The following is a 24,391-nucleotide window of genomic DNA, read 5'->3' as shown; positions in this document are numbered from 1 at the left end:
CCCCCCCCTCCCCACACACACACAGAGGCACGCCGGCGGGGCCGTGCACGTGCTGCCCGGGCGCGGAGAGGCGGGGGCGCGCACGGCGGGCACGCGCCCCGCGCAACAAGTGGGCCGGGGGGAAGGGAGCGGGGGGCGGGCGCTCGGCGCTGACGCGGGGGCCCCGCCCGGGCGCAGCCGAGCCGAGCCGGGAGAGCGGCGGGGAGGAGGAAGGGGGAGGAGGAGGAGGAGGAGGAGGAGGAGGGCGGCGCGGGGGGAGCGCGGCGCGGAGGAGGGGGCGCGCAGGCACACGCGGCGGCGCGCAGCAGCAGCACCCCGCGCTCGGACCGCGAGCAGCGGCGAGGATGTGAGTGCGGAGCAGGCGGCGCCGCCCGGCACGCTGCTGCCGCCGCTGCCCCCCGGCCGCCCCCGCTCCGGCTCGGCGCTCGGACCGGGAGGAGCCGCCCGAGCCGCCGCAGCGCTCGGCAGCCGGCGGACCGCGAGCAAGCCGGGCATCCGCGACGGGTGGAAGGTGACCCCCCCCCCCGCAGCCCGGGGGGGACGAGCCAGCCAGCCCCTTCGCCAGCGGCAGCAGCGCCCCGGCCAGCGGCACCATGTCCGCCGCGCAGGTGTCGTCGTCCCGGCGGCAGTCGTGCTACCTGTGCGACCTGCCCCGCATGCCCTGGGCCATGATCTGGGACTTCACCGAGCCCGTCTGCCGGGGCTGCGTCAACTACGAGGGCGCCGACCGCATCGAGTTCGTCATCGAGACGGCCCGGCAGCTGAAGCGGGCGCACGGCTGCTTCCAGGACGGCCGCTCCCCGGGCCCCCCGCCGCCGGTCGGCGTCAAGGCAGTGCCCCTCTCCGCCAAGGAAGCGGCGGCCGCGGCGGCGGCGGCCCAGCAGCAGCTCAACCATGTGGACGCCTCTTCCAAGGCGGCCTCGGCGGGGCTCGCCCAGTCCAGCCTGGATCGCTACGGGCTCAGCGCCGCGGCGGCCGAGCAGCGCAGCCGCTTCGAGTACCCGCCGCCGCCCGGCAGCCTGGGCGGCAGCCACGGAACCCGCCTGCCCAACGGGCTGGGGGGCCCCAACGGCTTCCCCAAGCCGCCCGAGGACGGGCCCCCGGAGCTCAACCGGCAGAGCCCCAACTCCTCGTCGTCGTCCTCCTCCTCCCGCCGCGGCACGCACGGCGGGCTGGTATCCGGCCTGCCCCCGGGGGCTGCCGGCGCCCAGCTGAACGTGCCCCCCAACCTGCTGCCGCAGACTCTGCTCAACGGGCCCGCTGCCTCCGGCGTGGCGCTGCCCCCGCCGCACGGCGGTCTGGGTGGCCGTGGCGGCGGCGGGCCCCCGGCCCCCTCTGCTTCCTCCCAGGGGGGCACCTGCGGAGGTGGCAGCAGCGGTGCTGGGGGCAGTGGCGGCTCCTCGTCGGAGGCCTGTGGCAAGCGGCCGGGCTCGGTGTCCAGCAGTGACCAAGAGCGGGAGCTGAAGGAGAAGCAGCGCAATGCTGAGGCGCTGGCCGAGCTGAGCGAGAGCCTGCGGAACCGGGCTGAGGAGTGGGCCAGCAAGCCCAAGATCGTGCGGGACACGCTGCTGACTCTGGCCGGCTGCACCCCCTACGAGGTGCGTTTCAAGAAGGATCATGCCCTGCTCGGCCGTGTCTTTGCCTTCGACGCTGTCTCCAAGCCGGGCATGGACTATGAGCTGAAGCTCTTCATTGAGTACCCCAGTGGCTCCGGCACCGTCTTCTCCAGCGCCTCTGGTGTGGCCAAGCAGATGTACCAGGACTGCATGAAGGACTTCGGCCGCGGCCTCTCCTCGGGCTTCAAGTACCTGGAGTACGAGAAGAAGCACGGCTCTGGAGACTGGCGGCTGCTGGGGGACCTGCTGCCTGAGTCGGTGCGCTTCTTCAAGGAGCTGGTGGGTGCGGACATGCTGCCGCAGCCCTACCTGGACGCAAGCTGCCCCATGCTGCCCACGGCCCTGGTGAGCCTCCCGCGACCGGGGACTGGGGCCGGCGGGGCTCAGGGCACAGCTGCCGCCTCCAGGGGCCCAGGCGGTGGTGGCGGTGGCGGCGGCGCGGCCATGCGCAAGAGGAAGGCTTCTCCTGAGCCCTCGGACTCGGCTGAGGGGGCCCTGAAGCTGAGCGATGAGCAGCAGCGGCAGCAGTGGATGGCCAGCCAGAGCGAAGCACTCAAGCTCACCATGTCAGCCGGGGGCTTCGGGGCGGTGCACGGCGGGGGCCCCCCGCCGCCACCGCCGCCGCCCCTCGGGCCCCACTCCAACCGGACCACGCCGCCCGAGTCCGCCCCCCAGAACGGACAGTCCCCCATGGCTGCGCTCATGTCGGTGGCCGACACGCTGGGCAATGCCCACTCGCCCAAGGACGGCAGCTCGGTGCACTCCACCACGTCCACCCGCAGGAACAGCAGCAGCCCCGTGTCGCCGGCCTCCGTGCCGGGCCAGCGCCGCCTGGCCTCCCGCAACGGGGACATGAACCTGCAAGTGGCCCCTCCTCCCCCCAGCGCCCACCCCGCCATGGACCAAGTGCACCCCCAAAACATTCCGGACTCCCCCATGGCCAACAGCGGGCCCCTGTGCTGCACCATTTGCCACGAACGCTTGGAGGACACCCACTTTGTTCAGTGCCCCTCTGTGCCCAGCCACAAGTTCTGCTTCCCTTGTTCCAGAGAGAGCATCAAGGCCCAAGGGGCGACGGGCGAGGTCTACTGCCCCAGCGGAGAGAAATGCCCCCTGGTAGGTTCCAATGTGCCTTGGGCCTTCATGCAGGGCGAGATCGCTACCATTTTAGCTGGGGACGTTAAAGTGAAAAAGGAGAGAGACCCTTGAGTAGGAAATCCAATCCCTTCAGACTCCTGAAGATGTAGAATTGTGAATATAACAAACTGCAAAAGTTAGTCTTATGTATAGACATTATTTTCGTCGTATGTTTCTATATTTTGAAACAAAGGTATGTACTCTTCTTCATTTGAAGGATAGAGCTGGTTTTTGTTAAACAGAATATAATATTGTTTGGTTACTACATAATACCTGTTCTCATTTCTTTGGCAGTGTGTTGGCTAGGTACAAAGTTAATAGCCCTTAGCGATTACCTGCTGCTGGTGTGTATTTTTGTAAATGTATGCACTTCTCTGAAAGAAGAAGAAAAACACAAAAAAAAATACAAAAAAATTTTTTTTGCCAAGGCCAGTGTTGATGCCTAAAAAATTGCTACAAAAAATGGTGACAGCTTATGTTTTACAAGCCCTGAGTGTTAGTCTCTCACTTTATTTTTTTTGTTTTCGTTTTTTGTTTGCAAAAGGTGGGGTGGCTCTGGGGGGAGGGTGTTTTTTGTTGCAAGTTTGTAAGGAAAATGTTTCAGTTTGTTTCTATTGATCTGAACGTTTTTAATCTTCATGTGTTTTTTGTTTTTGCTTTTATTGATGCACGGATGCTTTTGAACAGTAGAGCAAAATGCTGTACATGAGAAACATGCTCTGTTTGTCCTTTATACATTTCTGTAGTTAACAGAACACTGTAATGTGCCTTGGAGCTTAGTAAATTGTAATAAATTCAATTGATATTAATACTTCTCGAGTAGCAAGCTTTATTTTTCCCGGAGCTGAGGCAGCGTGAGCATGCCGTGCTGCCTTTTTAAAAGTCTCCATTATATCAAGAGCCTTTGGTTCCTTGTGATAATCGTGGCACTTGTACGCACACTTTCGCATACATGTAGTAAGCCGATGATGTTGATGGTGTTATCAAACTTATCTAAATCTTGGCACGGTGCCTATTTGCATTTCACCTTTAATGTTGCAGTAACAGTTGCTGACTAAGCATTTTCTATTTACTGTTTCTGCATCTCATTTCCTCCTCCCTTCTCCCCCCCACCCCCAGCTCTCCAGCTGCAAGCAGCGTTTGCAATGCAGCCCGCGTCCATTGCCTGTGCTCTTCAGTAAGGCTCGAGATTTGAAACGAAGCCCTCTTTCACAAAACAAAACAACCGAAAAAGCAAAACAAGAAACCCCAGCATCACGTGGTTAATACTTTTAGCTGACTTTAAAAGTGGCTGTCGAAGCTCGACGCTGGCCGTAGACTTGGTGAGGCAGGGCTGTAGTCAGCAGGGCGCAAAAAGGGGTAGTGGGAAGTGCCAGCCCCCCCGGCTGGTGGTGCAGCTGGTGGGCAGCTACCCCGCCTGGGCAAGGGCTTTTGCTTTTGGGAACTGGGTTGGTGAACTGAGCTGTAGTGTGTTGTGTTTTCAGGTGAGAAAGCTTCCTCTAAAGCACTGAATTGAAATGCTTTCCCTCTGGCCAGGACCGTTTGTGACTCTTGGTGTAATTAACTGTTTTGTGTGACACTGGCGTGTTGTGGGGACTGGGGAGCAGCGCGATACCTGTGAGGTGATCAACAGGCAAAGTAAATACGCGGGCCTCACACTAGCTAGAAAATGCAAACAAACCTAATGTGAACTTTGTCCTTTCCAACAAGTTAAATGGAGGAAAGATTTTAAACAACAACAACAACAACCTCGAAACAAACCCAGCAGCACTGCTTTGCAGTTTGACCAGCAGAACGCAGAGGTCTTCCTCTGCGTGTCAGAGGTGTCAGAGTGAGGAGCTCTGAGCTTTATTGAACTGGAAGGGTTCCTCCATCCTTAATATATAAATATATACACACAAAGAGGTACTTTTCAAAAGTCTGGATGGCATTTGGTATCCAGTTGCTCTTTCTTCATTTGTGTTCTTGGTGGAAAGGATAACTGCTGTGGTGGAAGCCTTGAGATCTGTATGCTTGGTGTGCATATGGATCTTCGCTTTCTTGTGTGGCTGCATACTCCTGTATTAGTGGGGTTATGTTTTCAGATTAACTCTTGCATCACAATGTTTGTTATTTCAGCCCATAACTTTGTATATACATGTCATTTTTCCCCCTAGTGATATACTGGTGCTTAAAAGTCCCAGAACATCCTGTTCTAATACAGGGAATTTAGGTGAATAATGCAGAGCAGGACTGTTTTGAGCTAATTTTTGGATCCAACCTATACATTAGCTGGAGTATGGATTGTACCGATCCTGCTTGAAATTATTTTTAAGCATGCAGTTACCACCAACAGTTTGTGACCAAATCAAGAGATAGGGGGATTTACATTGTGGGTTAAGGACTGGTAGAGAAAAGAATCGTAGACATGCAAGAAATCCAAGTTAAACCTAACAAGGAGAGAAGTAATATTCGTGTGTGAATTGCAGCTGCCATCAAGGGAGAAAAACTACTGGCTATTCAACATGAAATTCTGTCACAGGAGCGTGAATACCCCGATTTACACAAACAGAGGCACTCTTGTAATCTGGAAATCAGTCTTCAGTAGTGAGAGTTACGGCGAGCCCGGTTTGGTGGGTTTCTTTAATTGAAGAGCTGTCTTGAGGAGCTTTTATCAGGCAGGATTTCTGAAGCGTAAGGCCACTTAGGAGCCCCATCGGTTTGATTTTTAGCAGGCAAAGGAAAGGTAAGGGGCAGTGGACAAAGGTGGCAAATAAGCTTGAAGAGAATTGTAATACTGCAGTTAATTAAAGTTAACCATAGCTACGGGGCATTTGTTGTATGGAGGTTTTTGGAGCCATGTGACCTTTTCTTTTACTCTGGCTCATTAGGCAGCCAGTCTGGGCATATTAGCCAGCGTTTCTTTGAACCCACTCCATAGGTTTTTCACTTTCTGCAGACATCCACAGCTGACAAACAGGCAGGAAGCGTTTTTCGCGGAGGGGGTAAGGGGAGCGGCCGCGAGGCTCACGTGCAGCGATTCGGCCGGTTTCTGCATTGCACAGTAGTGCTCCCCTCCCCCAGGTTGGCCAGTTATTTAAGGTAAAGCCCAGCGTTTGCCTGAATAAATGGTGTACGTGAATTTATTTGTCCAGGTGGTCATTTGTTGTGCTCTCGTTCCTTCTTGTAAAGGGGAAGCATTTAAATGGTTTATTTTCCCAAAGGTTTTTCTTTATTTTTTTTTTTTTCCAGAGATTATTCTTGACGTTTCTTTTAATAGCCTCGCAGCCTTATTTTCTAAGAAATGGGCTAGAACATGTGTCACTGGATGTTTGTTTTTCAAGAGTTGGCAGCTCTGCGCGAGTTGGAGATGGAAGTGTTTGTGCAGCGAGGAGATGTTATGTCCATTTGGGGGAAATACTACACAGCTCCATCAGGAGCCTCCTTCCGTACAACTCCTGCTATCTTTCCTATTTGCTTAGCAATGTTGTGCACATTAAGCACGCTCTTCCTCTTCCCCCCCTCCTCCTTCAATGTTTGAGCTCCAACCTAGTCAGGGCTAACATTGTTTTGAAACTGCAATCTCTTCAAATCGGCTGGCTGCCAGCAGAGCTTTGCGAAGCTGCAGTAGTCACTGGAAAAAGGGTTGTCTTTACTTCTTTACGTGTCTTGCGAGCTCAGTTTTTCTTCCCCTCAAGGGAGAGGGCTTTGTCTCCTCCGAGCTCTCAGGTTCCCAGCTTACTATGCAGTAGTTGCTTTGCAGCTTCCCTCTTCTCCCATTCTTGCCATTTTCTTTTTTTCTTCTTTTTTTTTTTTTTTTTTTTTTTTTTTTTCCTGTGGTATGCGGCCATTCTCCATTCATAGTAGGGTGGTTTGTGTTGTGCATTAGCAGCCTCTTTCTCTGCCAAAGTGACACATCCTGTAGATTTGCAGCAGAGTACTGAACTGTCACTGTAATGCTGACTCTTGTAAGGCTATTCTTGAAGCAGAACAGCTTCCCCCTTGGCATTCAGCCACCAGAATCCATTACAGCATGCATTTTCTACCCAAAACACAGCTCTGTACCTACATAGCTGTCCTTACAATCATCCCCTGGAAGACGCAGAGGGCATGGTTACACCCTCCCCGTGGAGAAACAGGCACCGCGTGAAACTGCTGGGTTTATTTTCATAGCATCTGAAAAGCATGTACTGAGCTTTTGTTGTTTCAGTCCCTGCCTTAAAACCCGTAACGCAGACTGGGAACGGCACTGCCTCCGCTGATGGGGTAATAGGGAAAGCGCTGCAGACAAGGTCTTTTCCCCGGTGCACGTCTTAAAGAAGGATTAGGTGCGTGCTCTCGGAGCGGGGCCATTCCCAGGCTCCTCGGCGAGCCGGCCCCGTGCCCGCAGCTCCTGCTCCCTGGGATCAGGCTGGCCTGCCCCGTGAGAAGCCCGGGAGGTTACGTGCGGCTTCAGGTTTCTGCCAGCAAACCCGCTCCTTCCAGCCACTCGGGGAACCGCCGAGGGAGAAGCAGAAGGGAGCAGCCAGACGAGCGAACGGGGCCAGGGAAGGATGCTTGCCACCGGTCTGGCCGGCCAGTACGGCCCCCCAACTGGTTGGACTGGCTGGGCCGCTGGGGCTGGGTGGCTTCGGCGTGGCACGGCCCCGCTGCTCCTGCTGTGCCCGCCCGGGCGCTGCGGGCCCTGCGCTGGTGGCGGTGCCGCTGCCCCGTGCACACGTGCGTGTGCACACCCTGCGCACATGGCTGTGCCTGCTGACGGCCGCGGTTGCATTCCCCTGCTGACGGGCGCCCGGCCTTCCCGATGCGCCCTTGTAGGGCTGTTTGGAGGAGGTGGGAGCAGGGGTGGAGGTGAGGAAGGTCAAGCTTCTTAGGTTTCAGCTGATTTGGCATCCGCTTGCAGCCCTTCCCCCTGGAGCCCGCTCGGCCATATGCACTCGCTGCTGCTTTTATGACCCTTTGCAAAGAAATCCCAGAGATGTGAGCTGCTGCTGGCCACGAAGAACAGCTTACTTTCAGGAAAACAGCCCCTTCCCACCATGGGCAGCCCTACAGCAAGAAGACTGTGGTTTTCCCCTTCCCCAAACCACAAGACCGATCCTGGGGAGCTGCCACTGCTCTGGGCGCACATTGGGCTTAGCAGGGCAAGCACTGCCTCTAAGCTGGCTTTACAGGGGGGAACCTTTTTTTTTGTTTGTTTTCTTTTTAAATTATTTTTGCCTACATGAAGGCCCGCTGCTTTGTTCGGTGCCCTGGGAGTGAGGGTGAGGCTGGCAGTGCCGGGCCCGAGCCGTGCCACGCCGTGCATGCGCTCCCCGCCCGCCCGGCTGCCTCGGCGCTGGGGCTGGGAACGGGGACACGAAACATGTCTGTGCAGCTTCAAGGAGCCGAGCAGAATTCCCCGCTGTCATCATCCTCCTCCCCTCCCTCGCTGCGGGCTGCCAGAGGGGAGGGCTGATCACAGCGCTGCCATTGTTCAAGTAACCTACAAATGGATTTGCATGGAGGCAGGTTGGGAGGGGCGGAGGGGTGGGATTTATTAGCAGCGGCTGAATTCGTCGGGATTACTACTAGGCTGAGAGCTTCTCAATGGGCATGATCCCTGGGTGAGCGGTGGGGCGGAGGGAGGGCCTGGAAAGCTCCTTTGCTGCCCATGGGTGACGGGGTGGCCGGCAGGGCCGAGCAGGGAGGCAGGCAGGGCGCAGCCAGCAGCTTCACCTCGGCTTAAACCGCAGCCCCGTATGCCGAGCACGCAGCTCCTGGCAGCGCCGCTCATACCAGAGCCTTGACTCAGGGTTATCTGCATGCTGGGTAACGAGCGGCGTCACCAGAGGAATGTGCAGAGAAAGCAGCCATGCTGCTGCAAGCCTCCGCTCGCTCCTCGGGCCGGCTGCCGCCACAGCAGCCTGCTTCTGCCTCCCGGCCGCCGATGAGCGGCGCGAGGTGGGGGCTTCGCCCCAGGGGCCAGCCCCGCGCCCACGTGGAAGCCGCAACGGTGTTTTGCCCTTCCATGAGTAAGTGCTTGGTGCTCAAAGCCGGACAGGGCTCTGCTAGCTGTAACTGAGGACTGCAGCAAGGAAAGGGCGATGCCACTCTCCCAGTCGCTGTGTGTTTATCCCTTTCCCAGCCGGGCAAGCTGGAGCATTTCAGCCGAGTCACCTGTCAGAGCGAGGGCGACAGCGGCCTTTGGTTACTGCCCCAGCTGCCGCTCTGCCTTCCCCTGGGATAAAAGGGACTGGCACTAACAACTGTGCACAGCTGAACCCCAAAGCGCCTGTGCGACACAGGTGCCTGGGACCAGCTTCCAGTGCCGTGCCACTTGCCCGCAGCCTGCGTCCTTCCCCCAGATAGCTCCGAGGCTGGAGCCGGTCTTGCTGATGCAACCTCGCGAGGGCCGGGGTGAAGGAGAGTGCAGAGCTGTGTGTCAGAGGTAGGAGCTCCCCTTTGGCGATGATGGAAAGCACGGCGCATTCAAATCAAAGGCAGGACGGGGGTTGCTTTGAGTCGCTGTGTTCCAGAGCTATCTGAGGCAATCTTCCTCTTCGCTGCACACAGCGAGGTAGCGAGGGAAAAGATCATAGCACAGCCCAGGTTTTCATGTGAACATGTCCAGGCTGGTGCACAGCTGGGGTAAGGACAAGGTGCTTCTGTAGGTTTGATTCGTGTCAGAGCTAGGGGCAGAACTAGGGAGGGAGTGGGAAGCCTGAATATCTGGTCTGCTACTGGAAAATGTAGGCCACTGAGTAAGATGGGGCAGGCTCGTTTGATCTAGCTTGATATGCTAGATGTTTGTGCCTACAACTCTCTTTCCCAGTGTCTGCTGCTTATTCCTGTAAAAGGCAAAAAAGGAGGTACAAACATACAGGATTAAAACAAGTGAAAGAGCTCTCACCATCCTGCAGGAGTAAATTTCTGAGTATTTTTATTACTCGCTCAGTGTTGTTGATATGCCTGACTCTGTTACATGTAAAGATAATCCCTCCGTGAAGAACTCAGACTGCAGTGATAAGAGAGGCCGGTTGGTGCATCTCTGTTGTCCCACCTCCTTCAGTGAAAGATTATTCCATGTATCTTATCAAAAGGAAGCAGCCTTTCATGTGCTATACCTTGGTAAGTGTCCATACTCAATTTTGGCAAACATTTATTGTGGCTTTGAGTGGTTGCTCTCCCTCCCCTCCTCCCCCCTTTGCAGTCAGCTCTTCTGCTGCTCATCACTGTGCTCGCTCAGCTGTGCTCATTGCATCACTTGTGCTGGAGGGGAGGCAGCAAGAGGTGGAACCGTCAGGGATAGCAGCAGTCCTGTGATCCATGGCCATCCAGTCACATCGTCCTGACGAGGACCTGCAACCTAAGGTAGATCCATTACTCAGCATCCTCGACAGGATGCCTAGTCCTTGTGTGACAGTTAAGTGCCAGGAAATGGCAGGGAAATGCCCATGCTCTTGTGTACCTGTCTTTCCCTCACGCTAGAAGAGACGCCAGCATTCCTTGAGAACTGCACTACACATGCTGAGGACAAAGCAGCTCCTTCTGGCTTTTTGCATGATTAGTTGCAGCTCTCCGCCTAGATCTTCCTTGTTCCGATGGTTTGATTTTTACAGTAGTGCGCTGTGCATATTTTGCAAGTTACAGCTTGAAACTTCCTCCTAGCAGCAGGCTCTGTCATTTGAAGGAACCCCACCCTGCTCTCCCTTGAAGATGTGCAATCCCAGGCTGTGTCTGAGCATGCCTGGGGAGGCAGGTGCAGCCTGCCTGGATCCTCCACACTGCCTACAAATAAACACTACTTAAACAAATTGGACTAATAACATTCAAGACTCAAGTAATAAGCAGGGCAGTTTCTGCTCTGTAGTCTTTATTCTGTGCTTCTCCCATCCCCTCTCCCTCTGCTTTATAATCTAGAATATGTGCCACGATCACATTGCCGTGGTAATTAATTACAGCACAACTTTATGGAACTGGATGACAATAGCAGTAGATAACATGTAGCACTTTCGTTGAAAGCAACAACACCGGGTTAAAGTTGCTTTAAAAAAAACACATTTCCTTCCTGCTGTTGCAAATAAGGAGTTACATGAAATTAAGTATTTATATTCTAATATTTTAAGGGGGGAAAATCTTTCAGCACACAGCCTGTAAATACACTTGTATAGCTGTCAGGTCCTTCCTCCAGCCCGGAACAGATGACAAATGCTTAAAGGCAGTAAGAGTTCTTCAAACTAGAACCAAATGACAGGAGCAGAGCAGGGCTGTTCCTCGATCAAAGCAAGCCCTTTGTGCGCAGCTCAGTCCGGCGCTGTGGGAACTACGGTGTCACCTGCTCCACAGTTTCCTCCTCAGATGAGCTCTTTGTAGGATCACCTGATTCCTTTCCAGCACCATATTATTTTTTGCAAGCATGTAAGGATCGGTCGCCAGCAGCGTGCACGCAATTACCCTTAGGGTCTTGTCCAAACGAGTTCTGCAGTTTGGTGGGACCTATCTCATGACCACACGGGCTTCTCCGGGACGTTCTTTTCAAGACTGTCAGGTCTGCAGACTGATCCACCAGCTTTCCTTTACGCTTAAGGATGGCTGGGCCTGGGTAGCTATTTCTACTAAGCTTCTTAAGCCTTTCTGGCTGTTGTTCCCTAAGGAAGCCTGGCAATGTAGCCACCAGACTTCTCTTGGATTTTCATTTGAGCAACGGTGGAGTTCCCATACAATTTGAGACCATTTGGTCTCAATTCAAGCTTTTACCCCTCGGTCTCCACTCAACACTTTCTCTGGCTGCCTGGTCCAGAAAGGCACCGTGTTGAACAGAGACCTCCACCTGTGGCTCAAATGGCACGTGGCAGAGATATGCTCCAGCGAGCAATCCCTTCATGTGCACACGTTTGCGTGCCAGCTGCATATTACTAGAATTTCCCTGCTCTCAGGAGGACCTTCTGTAAGCTGATGCAGGACTAGAATACTCTTCTAAAGCTTTCTGGCAAGCTGCAAGTCTTCCTTGCTTTTTGTAGCAGAATGCTCCAGTCTGTCACATGAATTCATTCCCTCCACCTCTGTTTCCTCCATCACTTTACTTGCAGAAGAGTGCCCGGAATGGCAATCAGTTCCAGCTCTGTAGCAGACCCTGCAGACGTCACTCCAAGGCTACACTTCTCGCCTCTGAACACATGGCTGGTGATGTTCCCTGGCTGTGTGCTTGCTATAAATGAGCACGCTCCCCGTGATGCAGTTCAGCCCAGATGCAATGACTGTGCCTCTGGAGCCAGGCTCAGCATGGGCAGGATAAGAGCCAAACAGCTCAGTGCTCCGTGCCGCATAGCCCCTCTCGCTGGGGAGCTGCTCTGCAGCTCCTCAATTTTAATCCTCCACACCAGCAGCACTCGGCACCCAGAGATGCAGATGGATGTTGGAGGGTGATTTTCAGCTCCCAGCGGCATGGGGCTAAGCCTGCCCAAAGGACCTTGTACAGCCCAGCAACACTCCCTGGCCCGCAGGGCTGCAAACGCTGCAGGCATCTCTCCTGCTGTGGTGCAAGCTGCAGTTCCTGTTGCTTTTGTTGACTCTGCAGGAGGAGTGCCTGCTCTGCTGCTGTTTTTTTTTTCAGCATCAAACAGCATCTCCATCTTTCCTCCTCACAGCAGAAGAATCCATGGAGATATATCTAACTATTGGCTTTGCCATTATCTCTTATGTAGCTGCTCCAGTTTTCTCTTAGTCCATTTGCCTGTCAATGTGCTTCATGCTTCACAGGCTTCTGGCTTACTTTCCCCAAGGACTATTCTGTCTCAGCATCCCAAATCCATTCAGACAGCAGTTTGTCCTCCTTTGAGCACGAGGCTAGAGGGGGAGAAGTTAGAGGGGCTACAGCAAGACAAACCATACGAGCTCACCTATTTCATTTGCTGCCACTACTGAGTCCTTTCTGTAATTCGTCTGCCTCCTTCCCCGCTGGGTCTGATAATCTCACATAGCTGGCTTGCTCCACATCCCCTTAAAGAGCCAGGTTATGCTTACCGCTTTGTTTACAAATACCTCAAGGAAGATTTGTACATGGCATAAGCACAGGATCTCCTACCAAAACACCTTTTTCCTGTTTGGGAATTTGAGAGGTTAAAGTAGATATGTGGGAAGAGCAAACCCTGCACGGCCCCGAGTCCTCTCCAAATATCGTTGTTTATTGGGAAGCGTGATAGATGTTGGGATTAGAACAAAATACATGTTACCTGCGACAGAGGAACCACTGTCATTTTTCACCTTCATAGTTTGAAATCTATTATCACTTGCAGATGTTCTTATATCCTTGGCCTGCATGGCTTTCCAGTGCCTCTTATGAATTCTTGGGCGTACAAAGGTGGTGCTGACTGGCCGTGGTATTTATTTCCTTAATAAAAGTGAAATTGCCGAGCGTGGGAGGGGGGATGGTTTCTGTCAGGAAAGATCAAGAAATGGAAATGTGCCTCTTCTGGGACATGCGTCAAGGTGTTCCGGAGCCAGTCTGAAACTGAGGCTGGAGGAAGAACAAGTGCCAGAGGCAAAGGCAAGAAAGGAAAACTTGGCGAGCTCTAGCCTTCAGCAGGCAGGGATGAAAAGAGAGGGAGAGAGGCAGAGGTTTCTGTTTTTAAATGCCAGGGAGATGCTCAGAAACTGTTGTGCCAGGGGTCATTTATAAGCCTGGACAGATAAATAAGAGTCAGATGGTTGCGCAGTTAGGAGCAGCAGAACTTTACAGAGCAGCAAAGGCACTGCGAGTACCGTCCGTGAGATAGTTGGTAGCAGGTCATGTGCTGAAGAGTCCCACGTAACCAGTCCATCCATGAGTAAGAAATAATGAGAGTTCCTGAAGTGAGAGGCAACAGATAATCAAAGGCAATGCTGTCACTAGCTGACAGCTCTTAAATGTTGAGTTTGCAAATATCTCAATGGTCATAATTGTTATTTTCTTACCAGCTGAAGATGTGCGACAGGATTTTTAGAAGGCAAAGACCTGGTCTTCTCCAAAATGCTTGCCATTTATATATTAAGGGAGAAGGAACCAAAAGGGATGCTGAAAAGTTGGAAAGTGCTGTTTGAGCATGAAAAATAAAACAGTAGGGACTTGGCACACTGGTTGGTGATAGGTGAAGGAGCCAGGTAGTAGCATGTGGAACTTAGGGCACAAGCGCTTGCTCACGTTTTGCCTAGTTGAAATTAAATATACCAAAATATTTGGGGGAAGACCTGGTTGTCACTGGGTAACTTACTGGAAGCTCACCTCTGTAGAATCGGCATGTTGGATCAGAAAACAACCTCAGGATGCTTAAGGAATGGAAGCAACTTGAGCCATGGTACGGAGCTGTGTAACGCCATGATAGCAACCAAAGGTCTGTCCTCCTCTGGAAGAGCACGGGTGACCCCATCTTAAAAATGGTAACGCACCATTTCAAGAGGTTTGGAGATAAGCCCATGAGAACAGTTAGAGGCATGCAAAGCGTCTCTGCGCCCCAGCAGAAGTGCAGTTACTGTTTATTTGTTCTACAGCTAAAGCACCTCAGTATGCATAAGACTTGGTAGACAAATAGGACAGGTCTGTGCCTGAGGAGCTTGCCTTCTGAGCAAGACAGGGCACAGCCAAGGGAGGCGACCGAAGGAAGTGTGCCGGTGCCTGTGCACAGCAGCAGAGGCGGCGAGAGGCAGAGCCAGCGGCAGGGAGGTCAGGGTCGGGGTGTCACCGGAGCCCTCCCAGGGTGTGCACACACCTCCCAGTAAGCCAGGCCCCCTCCGGTGCTGGTGTGCCAAGGGAGAGCTTCTCGTTTCATTATCTATGAGGTGTGACGTATCTACTTACAGCTACGCTCCTGCGGGAAATATCCTCCAGACTCCACAGACTGTGCTTCCACCGGCTTCTTTTCCTCCGCGTGCAGCTGGTTTTACAAGCAAACTGCGTGTTTGGATGCACAGAACAGCAGCTGGATTGCACAAACAGCAGCAACAAAATCCTCAATGAATGTTTCAATTCAAAAGCAAATTTGGGGGGCATCTGTGCTGTGGTGCTTTAAGACTCATACTCTCAAAACGTATTTGTGCAAATGGATTTTAAGATGAATTCTAACCATAAAAAAGGTGGAATTGCACATTTTGTTGTAAAATTCAGGGTTGGTTACCAGGCATGGCACAAGCCTGGTATCATTTGATACATGTCATTAGCTAGTGCATCAGGAGACCCAGGAATGTTCATCAAATGGACTAGTCATTTTGGGCCATGAAAAACTTGGTATATCCTAAAACAGTTGCTGATAATTTCAGAACAGAAGAAAATAATATTAATAGAATATGTTTTTGTTGCATATTACTTGCTCGGTTCTCGCATTATGTATGCAAATCGGGTAATTTTGTACCTAATTGCCTGATTTGCATGCATAAATGTAGGTTGCACATGTGCAAATGATTTTATTCAAATTTAGTATATGCCTAATATGTAGAGTGGCTGAAAACTCGGCTCCGTGTATGGTTTGAATCACTCTTCATTTTCACTCAAGGAAAAAGCAAAATTTATCACTGGTTTTGGAGGTCAGATGAAATGCAGGTGAGCTTCTGTGGGTGGTTGCGCAGGGGCAGTAACCCTGGGGCTGTGCACTTGTCCCGAGAAATGAGCAGTGGTGTGAATGCCCAGAGAGATCCGTCAATAAGAGGGATCCTATTGCTTTAAATGCCAGCAGAAAATCGCAGGAAAACGTGACACTCGCCAAGTGGAAAAAGACAGAATCACTCCGAAAGAAATGTAGGTTTCAAAGTCGAAGGTGGTTTAGCAGACAATGAAACCTAAGATGAGAAGTGTAAAAATATCTTACTAAAATCCGAGTGCATTGAAAATTCCTTCAGATGATTTCCTGGCTAGGAAAGGAATGGGACTGACAGGTCTTGTGAATGAAGTTATCTAACCTTAGCAGAAGGAGATCGTGGGCAAGGGATGTAAAAGCGCCCTTTGTTCTGCCGTGTCATGTGCTTCACCTCCAGGGGAGGAAGACCTGGAAGATCACTGGAAAAAGAAAAGCTCAGGCTGAAGGCCCTGCTTGGTTCTGGGTCTCTCTGGGAGTTCCCGGCGCGGGGATGCGATGCTTTGTCACCAGCGGTTTTGTAACCGTGTGGAAGGACAGGAAGCGTCCAGGAGGAAGTGAGCTGAAATCTCCCAACAGCATTTTTCTCTGCGGTGTCAGCTGCAGCCTAATAAACAGCGGTAGGCTGTTTTCTCCCTATTACTCAGAACTCCTCTGCAAGCTTTATTTGCATACACATGGGTGACAAATCCTACTAAAATAAGCAGGGAGAAAAATTAGCAGCAATTTGGAGGCAGATCTGGACACATGGCACCAAATTCTCCTTGAGGCATGAAGCACAAGCAGGGTTAAATAGGTACGATGGACGCCCCTGCTACCCTTCCTCTGTGCTGGCAAGACCTGTAAAGTAAATAAAATGGGTGTAAGGCAGGACTTGGCACAAAATACCTTTGTGTCCACCCAAGGCCGGGTCTGTCACAGCTCTGCTGACATGGGTACAGTATCAGGTCACCTCTGAACGGCGTAGCCTCACTAGTAAGGAGCCCTAGCACGGATGTGTTTGTAATGGCAGACCTGTGCTTGTCTTGGAATAGATTCTTTCCCTTCAGACAGGGAGACAAGATGCAGTGAATGTTACTTTCCATAGGAAGATAGAGCTGCAGCTGGAGGAGGGGAGGTGAGCAGGGCTGCGTGTCACCGCTGCAGCGTGTGGATGGAGCCCCTGCTCTGCCTGGGGAGCGTGGGAGAGCCTCAGCTCCTTCTCTCCCCACCCGGGAGCCCGCCCTGCTACCGCAGAAGCTTTGCTGTGCGAGCCCTGCCTGCATCTGCAGTGCTTTACCAGGTTACCTACCCTAGAGCACTGCTCCCTGATGCAGATTTGACTTTGAGCTGCTTTTTTTTTTTTTTCTTTTTTTTTTCTTTTTCCTCCCAGGAGAACAAAACAGTTTTGATGTAAATGAGACTCAAACTCACCTTCTTTTTCCTACTGTTCTATCAGTGAGAGAGATAATACGACTTGACTAACACCGTGTCTTGCCTCTTTGTTTGTGTGCTAACCTCATCAGAGCAGCACACGCAGAGCTCTGTACAAAATAAACCAAAACCCTGGGCTCTATTCCCAACTCGCTATCTGAGTGTTTAGCTAAAGCACAACTTCTGTTATATCAAAGAGATGCTCTGTTATTTGATTCAATACTGTTATTTCTTCTTATTTTTATTCCATCATAGAGTAAAAAGACACTTCCCATTTTCCAATTTTTCAGTAGGAGTGAAAAACACTGCCTGATAGTTGTGGAGATTGAAGGTTTCTTGTTTTTCACAGAATGTATATAGCTTGGATAGTATTAACTTCCTACTCTCTACAGCTTCCTGTTCCTCCCCAGTTTAGTGCTCAGGATTGATTCCATTCTTGATCTCTTCGCCAAGCCTTTTACTTAGGGTGTTTGCTGCAATTTGGGCAATTACTGCCTGCTGCAATGGAGGCTTTGTGGTGGGCGGCACTTCTGGGAAAATGAACTGAAACTACAAGCCCATCTCGCCAGCACAGAGCATGTAGAACAGGCAGCGTGCTTCAGCGGCCGCCAGCCCAGACAGAATTAAGATCTGGGGACAGGGAGAGTCTGCCTAACATGTACGCGATGACCGGCACCATCGCTCTTCCCAAAGCAAAAGCCCCACGAAGGGGCGGACGCTGTCACCACACCATGGCCAAACTCGTGCCGGAATCCCAGCATCTTTGTGTTGTCGCTTTGGAGGTTTCTGCAGTTCCTTAACTCAAACCTTACATAGTTCCATCCTGCATTTTTGCAGAGGGTACAGTTTTCTCCTGGTTGCCTTTTTTCCTCTTTTTGTAATCCCCGGTTGACAACTGGAGTGGTCTGACATTTCTGTGCAACTGATAAGAGAAACGATTGCCAAAGAGAGAATTCTTTCTGGAGTACATCCCTCCCCTTGGGTTAAATATAGGTTGCAGCATCCCCGTGTAATGAAAAGATCAGAAAGCATTTACGCGCTGGTATAGTTTATGCTTTGTAATAATTGAGTAAAACATTCACAGTTGTGAAAATCATACCTGCAAAGACACGCTTAGTCACTTTCTGGTTAATGAGTCTGTATTTTCAGTCAGCCTCTCCCTTACCGTATTCAGTCCGTGCACTGAAATATTTCCCATATAAACCAAATCCTTCAGCCTTTGTATTTTATTGCCTTGTGATTTGCTGTTGGCTACAGCATCCTGGTTTATTATCTTACCATGTGCACTGCGGTACTCGCGTTGGTGTTGTACTGCAGGATCACACAGCGTGCCGGACCGGGGATGTCCAATCCTTTTGATTATAAAAAATGAAGGCTAATCTGGACAGTTTTACCACTGTGTAAAACTAGCTCTGTATTGTATTGCTGTCACCAAAGATGCACAATTCAGAACACATTTACAGTTGCCATAAACTCTTTGCTTTGTAACCTGAAATCATCCGTAATGCTGGGCTGAAAATCGTTAGATGGAGAAAGGTGCTGAAATTCGAGCCGTCCCACAAAGCCTGAGAAACATTTAGCCTTTCTAATTCAAAGGCAATCTCCATATCTCTTCTACATATGCACATGTATGCACATGCATTCCGATCTTGCATATACATTCGCAAGCTCACACGTTCGCAAGCTCGCACACACATTCACAGGCGCTCTCACCCAGGGAACGTGTTCTGTAATATAGATGGTACACGGGGTATTTTTGAAGACAGAACAAGATGACTGTAAATCGACACTTCCACCCACTAATGAAAAAAAGCCAAGAAAACCTCAGTAGAGAATGAGTTTTATAATTAATGCTGAACAATTTTCATTGACAAAGCAAAAAGAAGCAAGTGGATGGCTGATTTAAATGCTGAATGATTAATGCACGGCGAGGCGGCTGAGGAAAGAGACAAATTCAGGAGCAACTATGGAAATTTATGTATGAGAGAGTCAGCACCATATTCTGATCTCAGTTACACAGTTGTAAATCTGTTATCTTAATGGAAGTATTCAGCTTTTACATTTGCATACCATAAGTGAAAATAGAATTTAACCCAGAATGTGTTTGCAGTCGTGTATTTGCGGGGCTGGAAGGGAAGAGATGTGTATGTTTGCATGCGATAAACTGCAAATGCATGAGACTTTTTGTATCTCGCAGGGAGAAACGAGAGCCCGAATGCGTGTGTGAGTGTGTACGTGCGTGCCAGCTGTGGGGCTGTCTGACAGGGAGTGGGAGGGTGAGAACGTGTTTGTTCCTAGACTCCCTGGTCGAGTGAAAATGGCTCCTGGAAATGCCGCTTCAGATTAGAGAGTGACGGCTGGAGAGGTGGAGATTTCATTACCTTCCTCTTTGTGCGATGCTTTGGACTTGGTAATGTAAAAGCAGAGCTATAAATAATCCAGTCACAGCTGCGGTGTCCTCGAGATTTATAGTGCCCACTAATGCCAGAATCTTTGGGGTGTTTCACTACATACAGCAAAATGAGGAATAATCGCCCCTCAAACAAGCAGGCATGGACCCCACCTGTCATTTCTCTCGTGCCAGGCGAGGAGAAATTCTCCATCCTCCCAGACACGCGTGTTTGTTCCTATGTTTGTGTGCAATGCCCATCACCACGTACGGTGCTGGCTCTCCTCTTTGCCCTCAGGGCTGAGGCTGATCCCCACCACCCTCAGTGCCTGTGCTGGAGAGGAGGCTGTGGAGGTCACGAGCAGCAGTCTGCCGTGTGCAAGCTTTTGAGAAGCAGGCACTGTATTTTTAGGTGCTCCAGATTCTCTCATGGCTGGGATATGATGCTGAGGAGTTTATTGCCGTAAGGATGTGCCTAGAATACCAGGCAGCCTCAGAAATTTACTGTGCCGCAGAGCCCTGACTCAGTGCCGCGCTGTGACTTTCCTGTGTTGCTTCCACACTGGAAAGGGAGAAAAAATGGTTCCTTGTGTTCCCGGCTGCTGCTGGCGCTGGAGGGACAGCTGCTGTGATTTACTGAGAAGCCCTGTTGTGGGGAAGGACAGCGGCTCGAGCTCTGGCCAAACGGAGGCCTGACCAGAGAAGCTGCCCTCGGATTTCTTCTCAAATATTGCTCTACATTTTTGTCTAAACAGCAGGAATAAACATGTGCTGCGCTTCCTTAATGCATTTCCCAAGCACGTCTACAGTGCCCCTCCAAGCTGGATTTTTGCAGCCATGCACGCTAAGCACTTCCAAACCTCTAGGGACTTGTCACAGGGAGCTCCTCTGAGTGGCCTTTCAGGGCAGGTGAGGGGCGAGTGCCCACCGAGCCAGGAGGAGGTGGGCAGCCAGCACCCGAAGCGAGAGGGACAGGAGCTGGGTCAGGGCAGCGAATCCCATGGGAAATGAAATGGAATTTGGGGTTCTTCTGCCCCATGGTGCAGGTGCACCTGCAGACTGGTTTCTACCCAAAACCCCACTTGAGTTGTGTGAGCCAGTATAATTGCAAAGTAAATTCCTCTGTGTAGAAGCTGCAGATGACTTCCTGACAATTTAAATCCCGTGGAGGGTAGCTTGCCCCTTACGAGTCAAGTGAAACACCAGAAGTGCTAGCTGAGGAGAGGAGATTCGTATCCTAAGATTTTTTTAGGAACGAGCGCGAGGCAGACGGTAGGGACCTGGTAGGACACTAACTGGCTGCTGGAGAAGCACTGAAGACGCCGTGTGTTCTCCTGGGCTTTGGCTGTATCAGACTCTTCAAGGAATGGGCTTTCCTCCATCACTGCCTGGAGGAGGCTGTAAATAAGTCGCTGAACCCGTCAGCTCCTGCCCGAGTCCAAAGGCTCATCGAGGCTCCCTGCTGCCCCCTTGTTGCTGGAAGTAACAGTGGAAATAACACGGGCTGCTACTTTCTCACTGGGATGTGAGCTTGACTAATGTCCTCACATTTGGGGCAAAGTCGTAGACCTCGCACAGGAATGTCTGTCTCATTGCTGTGGTATCCGGAATAATAAATACAGCGATTACAGCTGCAATGCCGAGCATTTGCCTGAACCGCTGCGTTCTGGGAAGCGCGCACGTGAACGAGGGGCAAGTTCTGGGGAGGGAGGTTTGCAGGCAGAGGCAGGATCTGCTTTCGACTTTTAATTCTTGCACAATACAGATGAGCCTTCAGTCGTACGTACGTGCTCTCCTTTCACAAGCTCACTTTCCTTGCATGCTTAGGTCACCACAGCTACAAAAACACACTGCTCTTAGCAATGCTAGAGAATAAGGCTGCAACAGCAAAAGTATTTCCTTTCCAAAGTGGCCCTGCATAACACACACAGCATGGAGCAGCCCCGTGTGGGTACAGGATATGCCACATTTTAATTTTGTGTTATTCATTCTAAGCTTTCCTTGGATCAGCAGCACTCAAAAGCCGCTGCCATCCATGTCGCGTAGAGGAAATCTATTTGAAGTTATGTGAGTGGATCACAGCTCAGTTCCTGCTTGGTTTGTTGGTTGGTTTCTCTTCTGAAAAAAATAATCAAATCAGATTTTAAATTCTTCCTCGTTTGCAAAGGCCAGCAACTATGAATGGGATACAGAGAATGAACTCTACTCTGTCCAGCCATGAATGGTAGCCAGGTCAGGACTGAGCTGCATTGGCAGGAGGCAGTGATGTGGGAAGCGTGCCCTGCCATTATCTATTCTGTAGGCAAGCAGCAGATTTAATTCTCTGAGGATCTCAAGCCTATAATAACATCTCAATGGGAATACAAAATCCTGACCCAGAAGGCAGTGGCATGTTCTACTCGTGCTCGGTAGTCGTGACTGCGAGCGCGGCTGTGCACCGAGGGAGCCGGGCGGCAGCTCCGCGGCGCCCCGCTGGCGGAGGACACCCACCCGCCATGTTCTGCTCAGCCCCCGGGCGGCACGGCACGCACTTGTACTGCTGCTAGAAAACAGAAGGAAAAGGCTGAGTGCCTCTAGCACTTGTAATCTGCAGGAAGAAATACACATTTGCATGTCTGTTTTAAGCAAGAAGTCCTTGCTGCTAGGAGAACAGCGATGTGCCTGCTTTCTCCCTCTTCTTGCTGCTCCCTAGGCCCATGTCCACAGGCAAGCACTGAAAACCCGCAGTTTTTCCTGAGCTGGCATCACTGGGTGACCTCATGCACCTACTTGTCACCTCAGCAGTTCCAGCTTCAGTGTTCCTCCTTAGATTCATTAAGAAAATATTTAACATGGGAAGAAAGGAAGGCGCCCCGTGGCCCGCAAGGCCCCTCCTGCTGCGCTCCCCACAGCCAGGCCAATGCAAACAGAGCCCAGTGCGCCTCCCCATGTGGCGAGGACACCAAGGGTGCGAGGGTGAGCTCAGGGCACTTCTGCCTCTTGGAAACGTGAGAAAAGGCTCACAAAGTGACAAAACCCTACCGTGGTGACCTTCTGCATCTGAGGATGTTTAGAAGGATCTTTGCAAGGTGATTCACTTACAGTAATAATCTTGATTTCTCACAAACCAGTGCTTTTAGAGAACTGTGGGATGCTGAGGTGAAAATCTGCCTTCTGTCTAGTTTTTGGGTTTGTTCCATTTTGCTTTTTAATTCTACAAATCTCTTTTTAATCGCACATGCACAAGGTTGTCACTGGAAAAGCTGCTGGGGTCTCCTGAACCCTTTAGCACCGATGCTCTATGTGCCTATATATCTATAAAGGAAAACAAAATCAAAGCTTTCATCTGAAGGGTGCTTTCCTCGCAGCAGAGAGGCAGGGAACTGCTCAAACCTCCCAACACAAAACGCGAGACATACGCTGCCTCCTCCACGCCAGCTCCCGACCTCACCGGCTGCGCGCAGCCCCCGCTCCGGCTGCTCCGGCGTCCATCTTGGTGCCTGCGGGATGCAGCTTCACTCCTGTCCCTCTGTCCGCCGCAGCGCCGGCAGCAGATATCCCCCTGCCTGCAGCCCCCCCAGGGATGCTGACATCTCGTGTTTTACACCCGCTTCTCACGGCTCAGCCAGAAAGCCAGGAGAGGGATTTAAACAGCACGAGGGGGCCTGGAGCCGGGGAGCTGTGGCGGCACCTTCACGTGCTGCCTGAGGAAAGCTACATTTGGGAAGTGGGGTTTCTCCTTTCCATATCACCAGGCCAAGGTGGGCAGCACTGTCTCCCTGTGCCTGTGCAAAGCAAAGCACCCCGGTACTGTGCATCCTCCGGCTTTTCTTCCCAACTCCCCGGCAAAGGGAAAAAGGCAGCAAGTGCTGCAGCAGGGGCTGCTTCAGGCCGCTGGTGCTCAGCCCTTGCACAAAATGGGGCTGGGAGGGATGGTGGAGGAGGGGCTGTGGAGCGTGCTGCTGACCTGCTGAATTATGACTTTAATGCAGTCGCTTTAATAACTTGCTGTAGCTCCAACCACCAGATGCAATTTATGGCAAAGCAGGCGCCCAAGCATTTTTCTTTCTATGAAGACTAAGCAGATCTCTGATTACCACCCCCTCCCCCCAGCCCATTACCTTCCCCCGCTTGCACTGCTAATGGAAAAATGTTATGTGTCTGTGTGCTTTTTCCCCAAGCCCTGTTTTCAGGAAATGGTGGAGAATGAGAAACTAACACACGCGCACACACGCGTTTGAACGAAAGATGGCTTTTATTCTCCCTTCTTCAACCACACAAAATTCCCCCTGCTAGCACAATAGCTTCTTCTCTTCCTAAAACCGTACAATCTCAGCCAGAAGCAAGGCAAAATCCATGATTTATTTGCAGGGAAAAAGAAAGGCATTCCCCCCCCTCCCCCTTCCATCTGACCAAAATCATCTGAAGTCTGACTGTTTTCACTGCACAATGCAAAGCCCACTGCCGCTCGGAAGTCTCCCTACTGTAACAAAGGCTTTAATACAACCTCTGAACAAACAGACAAAAAAGCAGAACCTGGGAACGATGGATGGACAAACTGAATTGAAGTTTTAATTTTTTATTTGGTGCTTGTATACAATAGTGATGGGTGCATTAAAAAAGCAATCTATAGATAGGCAGACAGATATCCCACCAGTGCTCCTATTTTAAAGACCCATTCATTTTGCGTCTAAAGGATGAATTCTTCCTCCCACTCTCCTCCTCTCTCTCCTTTTCTGTGATTTGCGCGATCATTTGCTACATATATGATGAATTACTGTTTATCTTAGTCCGGGGTTTCAAAGCAATTTCCCAAATAAATTTCACCGGATCAATAAACTCCGATTCTGTTTTCTTTTCTAAATTGAGGGAAGGGGAAATAATAAGAAAAAGTAAATGTTTTCTTTTTAGCCAAATGGAACAAAAATCTGAGTTAAACAGATGTTCCGCTTCTGAATTCTGATGGTTCACACAGAAGCCCTGTGATTCAACTGTTTTGTGTCTTATTTTTGCTTTCCCTTTCCAAAAAAGTGCACATTTGGAACCCTGAAAAATGGCATGTACTGCTCGGAACCCATTGAAAGGGTGCCCATACAAGGCGTCACAGATTCCTTTGTGACTGTTAAATATTTATCAGCAAGGCAAATTCCTCCTGGGTTACAGCAAGTACAGTTTGCAGTGACCTGCCTCTGTACTTTCAAAACTAAGTAGCAGACTCCTTAAGAATGTTCAGCACCGTGTTCAGCTGGAAGCGTGTTCTCCTCCCAAGCTGTGAGATAGCTAGATTAATATGT

At 51.3% G+C, this 24,391-nt stretch overlaps 3 protein-coding genes across 4 annotated transcripts in view; all 3 read left to right on the top strand.

Annotated features, from left to right (window-relative positions):
• Positions 1–24,391, top strand: part of ANGEL1 (angel homolog 1) — a 188,393-nt gene that overhangs the window by 48,500 nt on the left and 115,502 nt on the right. The window lies entirely within an intron of this gene.
• Positions 180–3,564, top strand: IRF2BPL (interferon regulatory factor 2 binding protein like). Its single transcript, XM_035328248.1, has one exon. It carries the CDS (start codon positions 594–596, stop codon positions 2,823–2,825), a length of 2,232 nt encoding a protein of 743 aa, XP_035184139.1. The 5' UTR covers positions 180–593; the 3' UTR covers positions 2,826–3,564.
• LOC118168113 lies at positions 7,213–23,936 on the top strand. 2 transcript variants are annotated; one of them, XM_035328255.1, is made up of 3 exons: positions 7,213–8,338; positions 9,670–9,842; positions 22,421–23,936. In XM_035328255.1, the coding sequence occupies exons 1-3, from the start codon at positions 8,322–8,324 to the stop codon at positions 23,176–23,178; spliced, it is 948 nt and encodes a 315-aa protein (XP_035184146.1). In that variant the 5' UTR covers positions 7,213–8,321; the 3' UTR covers positions 23,179–23,936. The 2 variants fall into 2 exon arrangements, with proteins under 2 accessions (XP_035184146.1, XP_035184145.1); XM_035328254.1 differs by lacking the exon at positions 7,213–8,338 and adding an exon at positions 8,352–8,746.

This window comes from Oxyura jamaicensis, chromosome 5 (genome assembly GCF_011077185.1).
Source record: "Oxyura jamaicensis isolate SHBP4307 breed ruddy duck chromosome 5, BPBGC_Ojam_1.0, whole genome shotgun sequence".
Taxonomy (NCBI): Eukaryota; Metazoa; Chordata; class Aves; order Anseriformes; family Anatidae; genus Oxyura; species Oxyura jamaicensis.
This window is presented reverse-complemented; position numbering and strand designations above follow the sequence as displayed.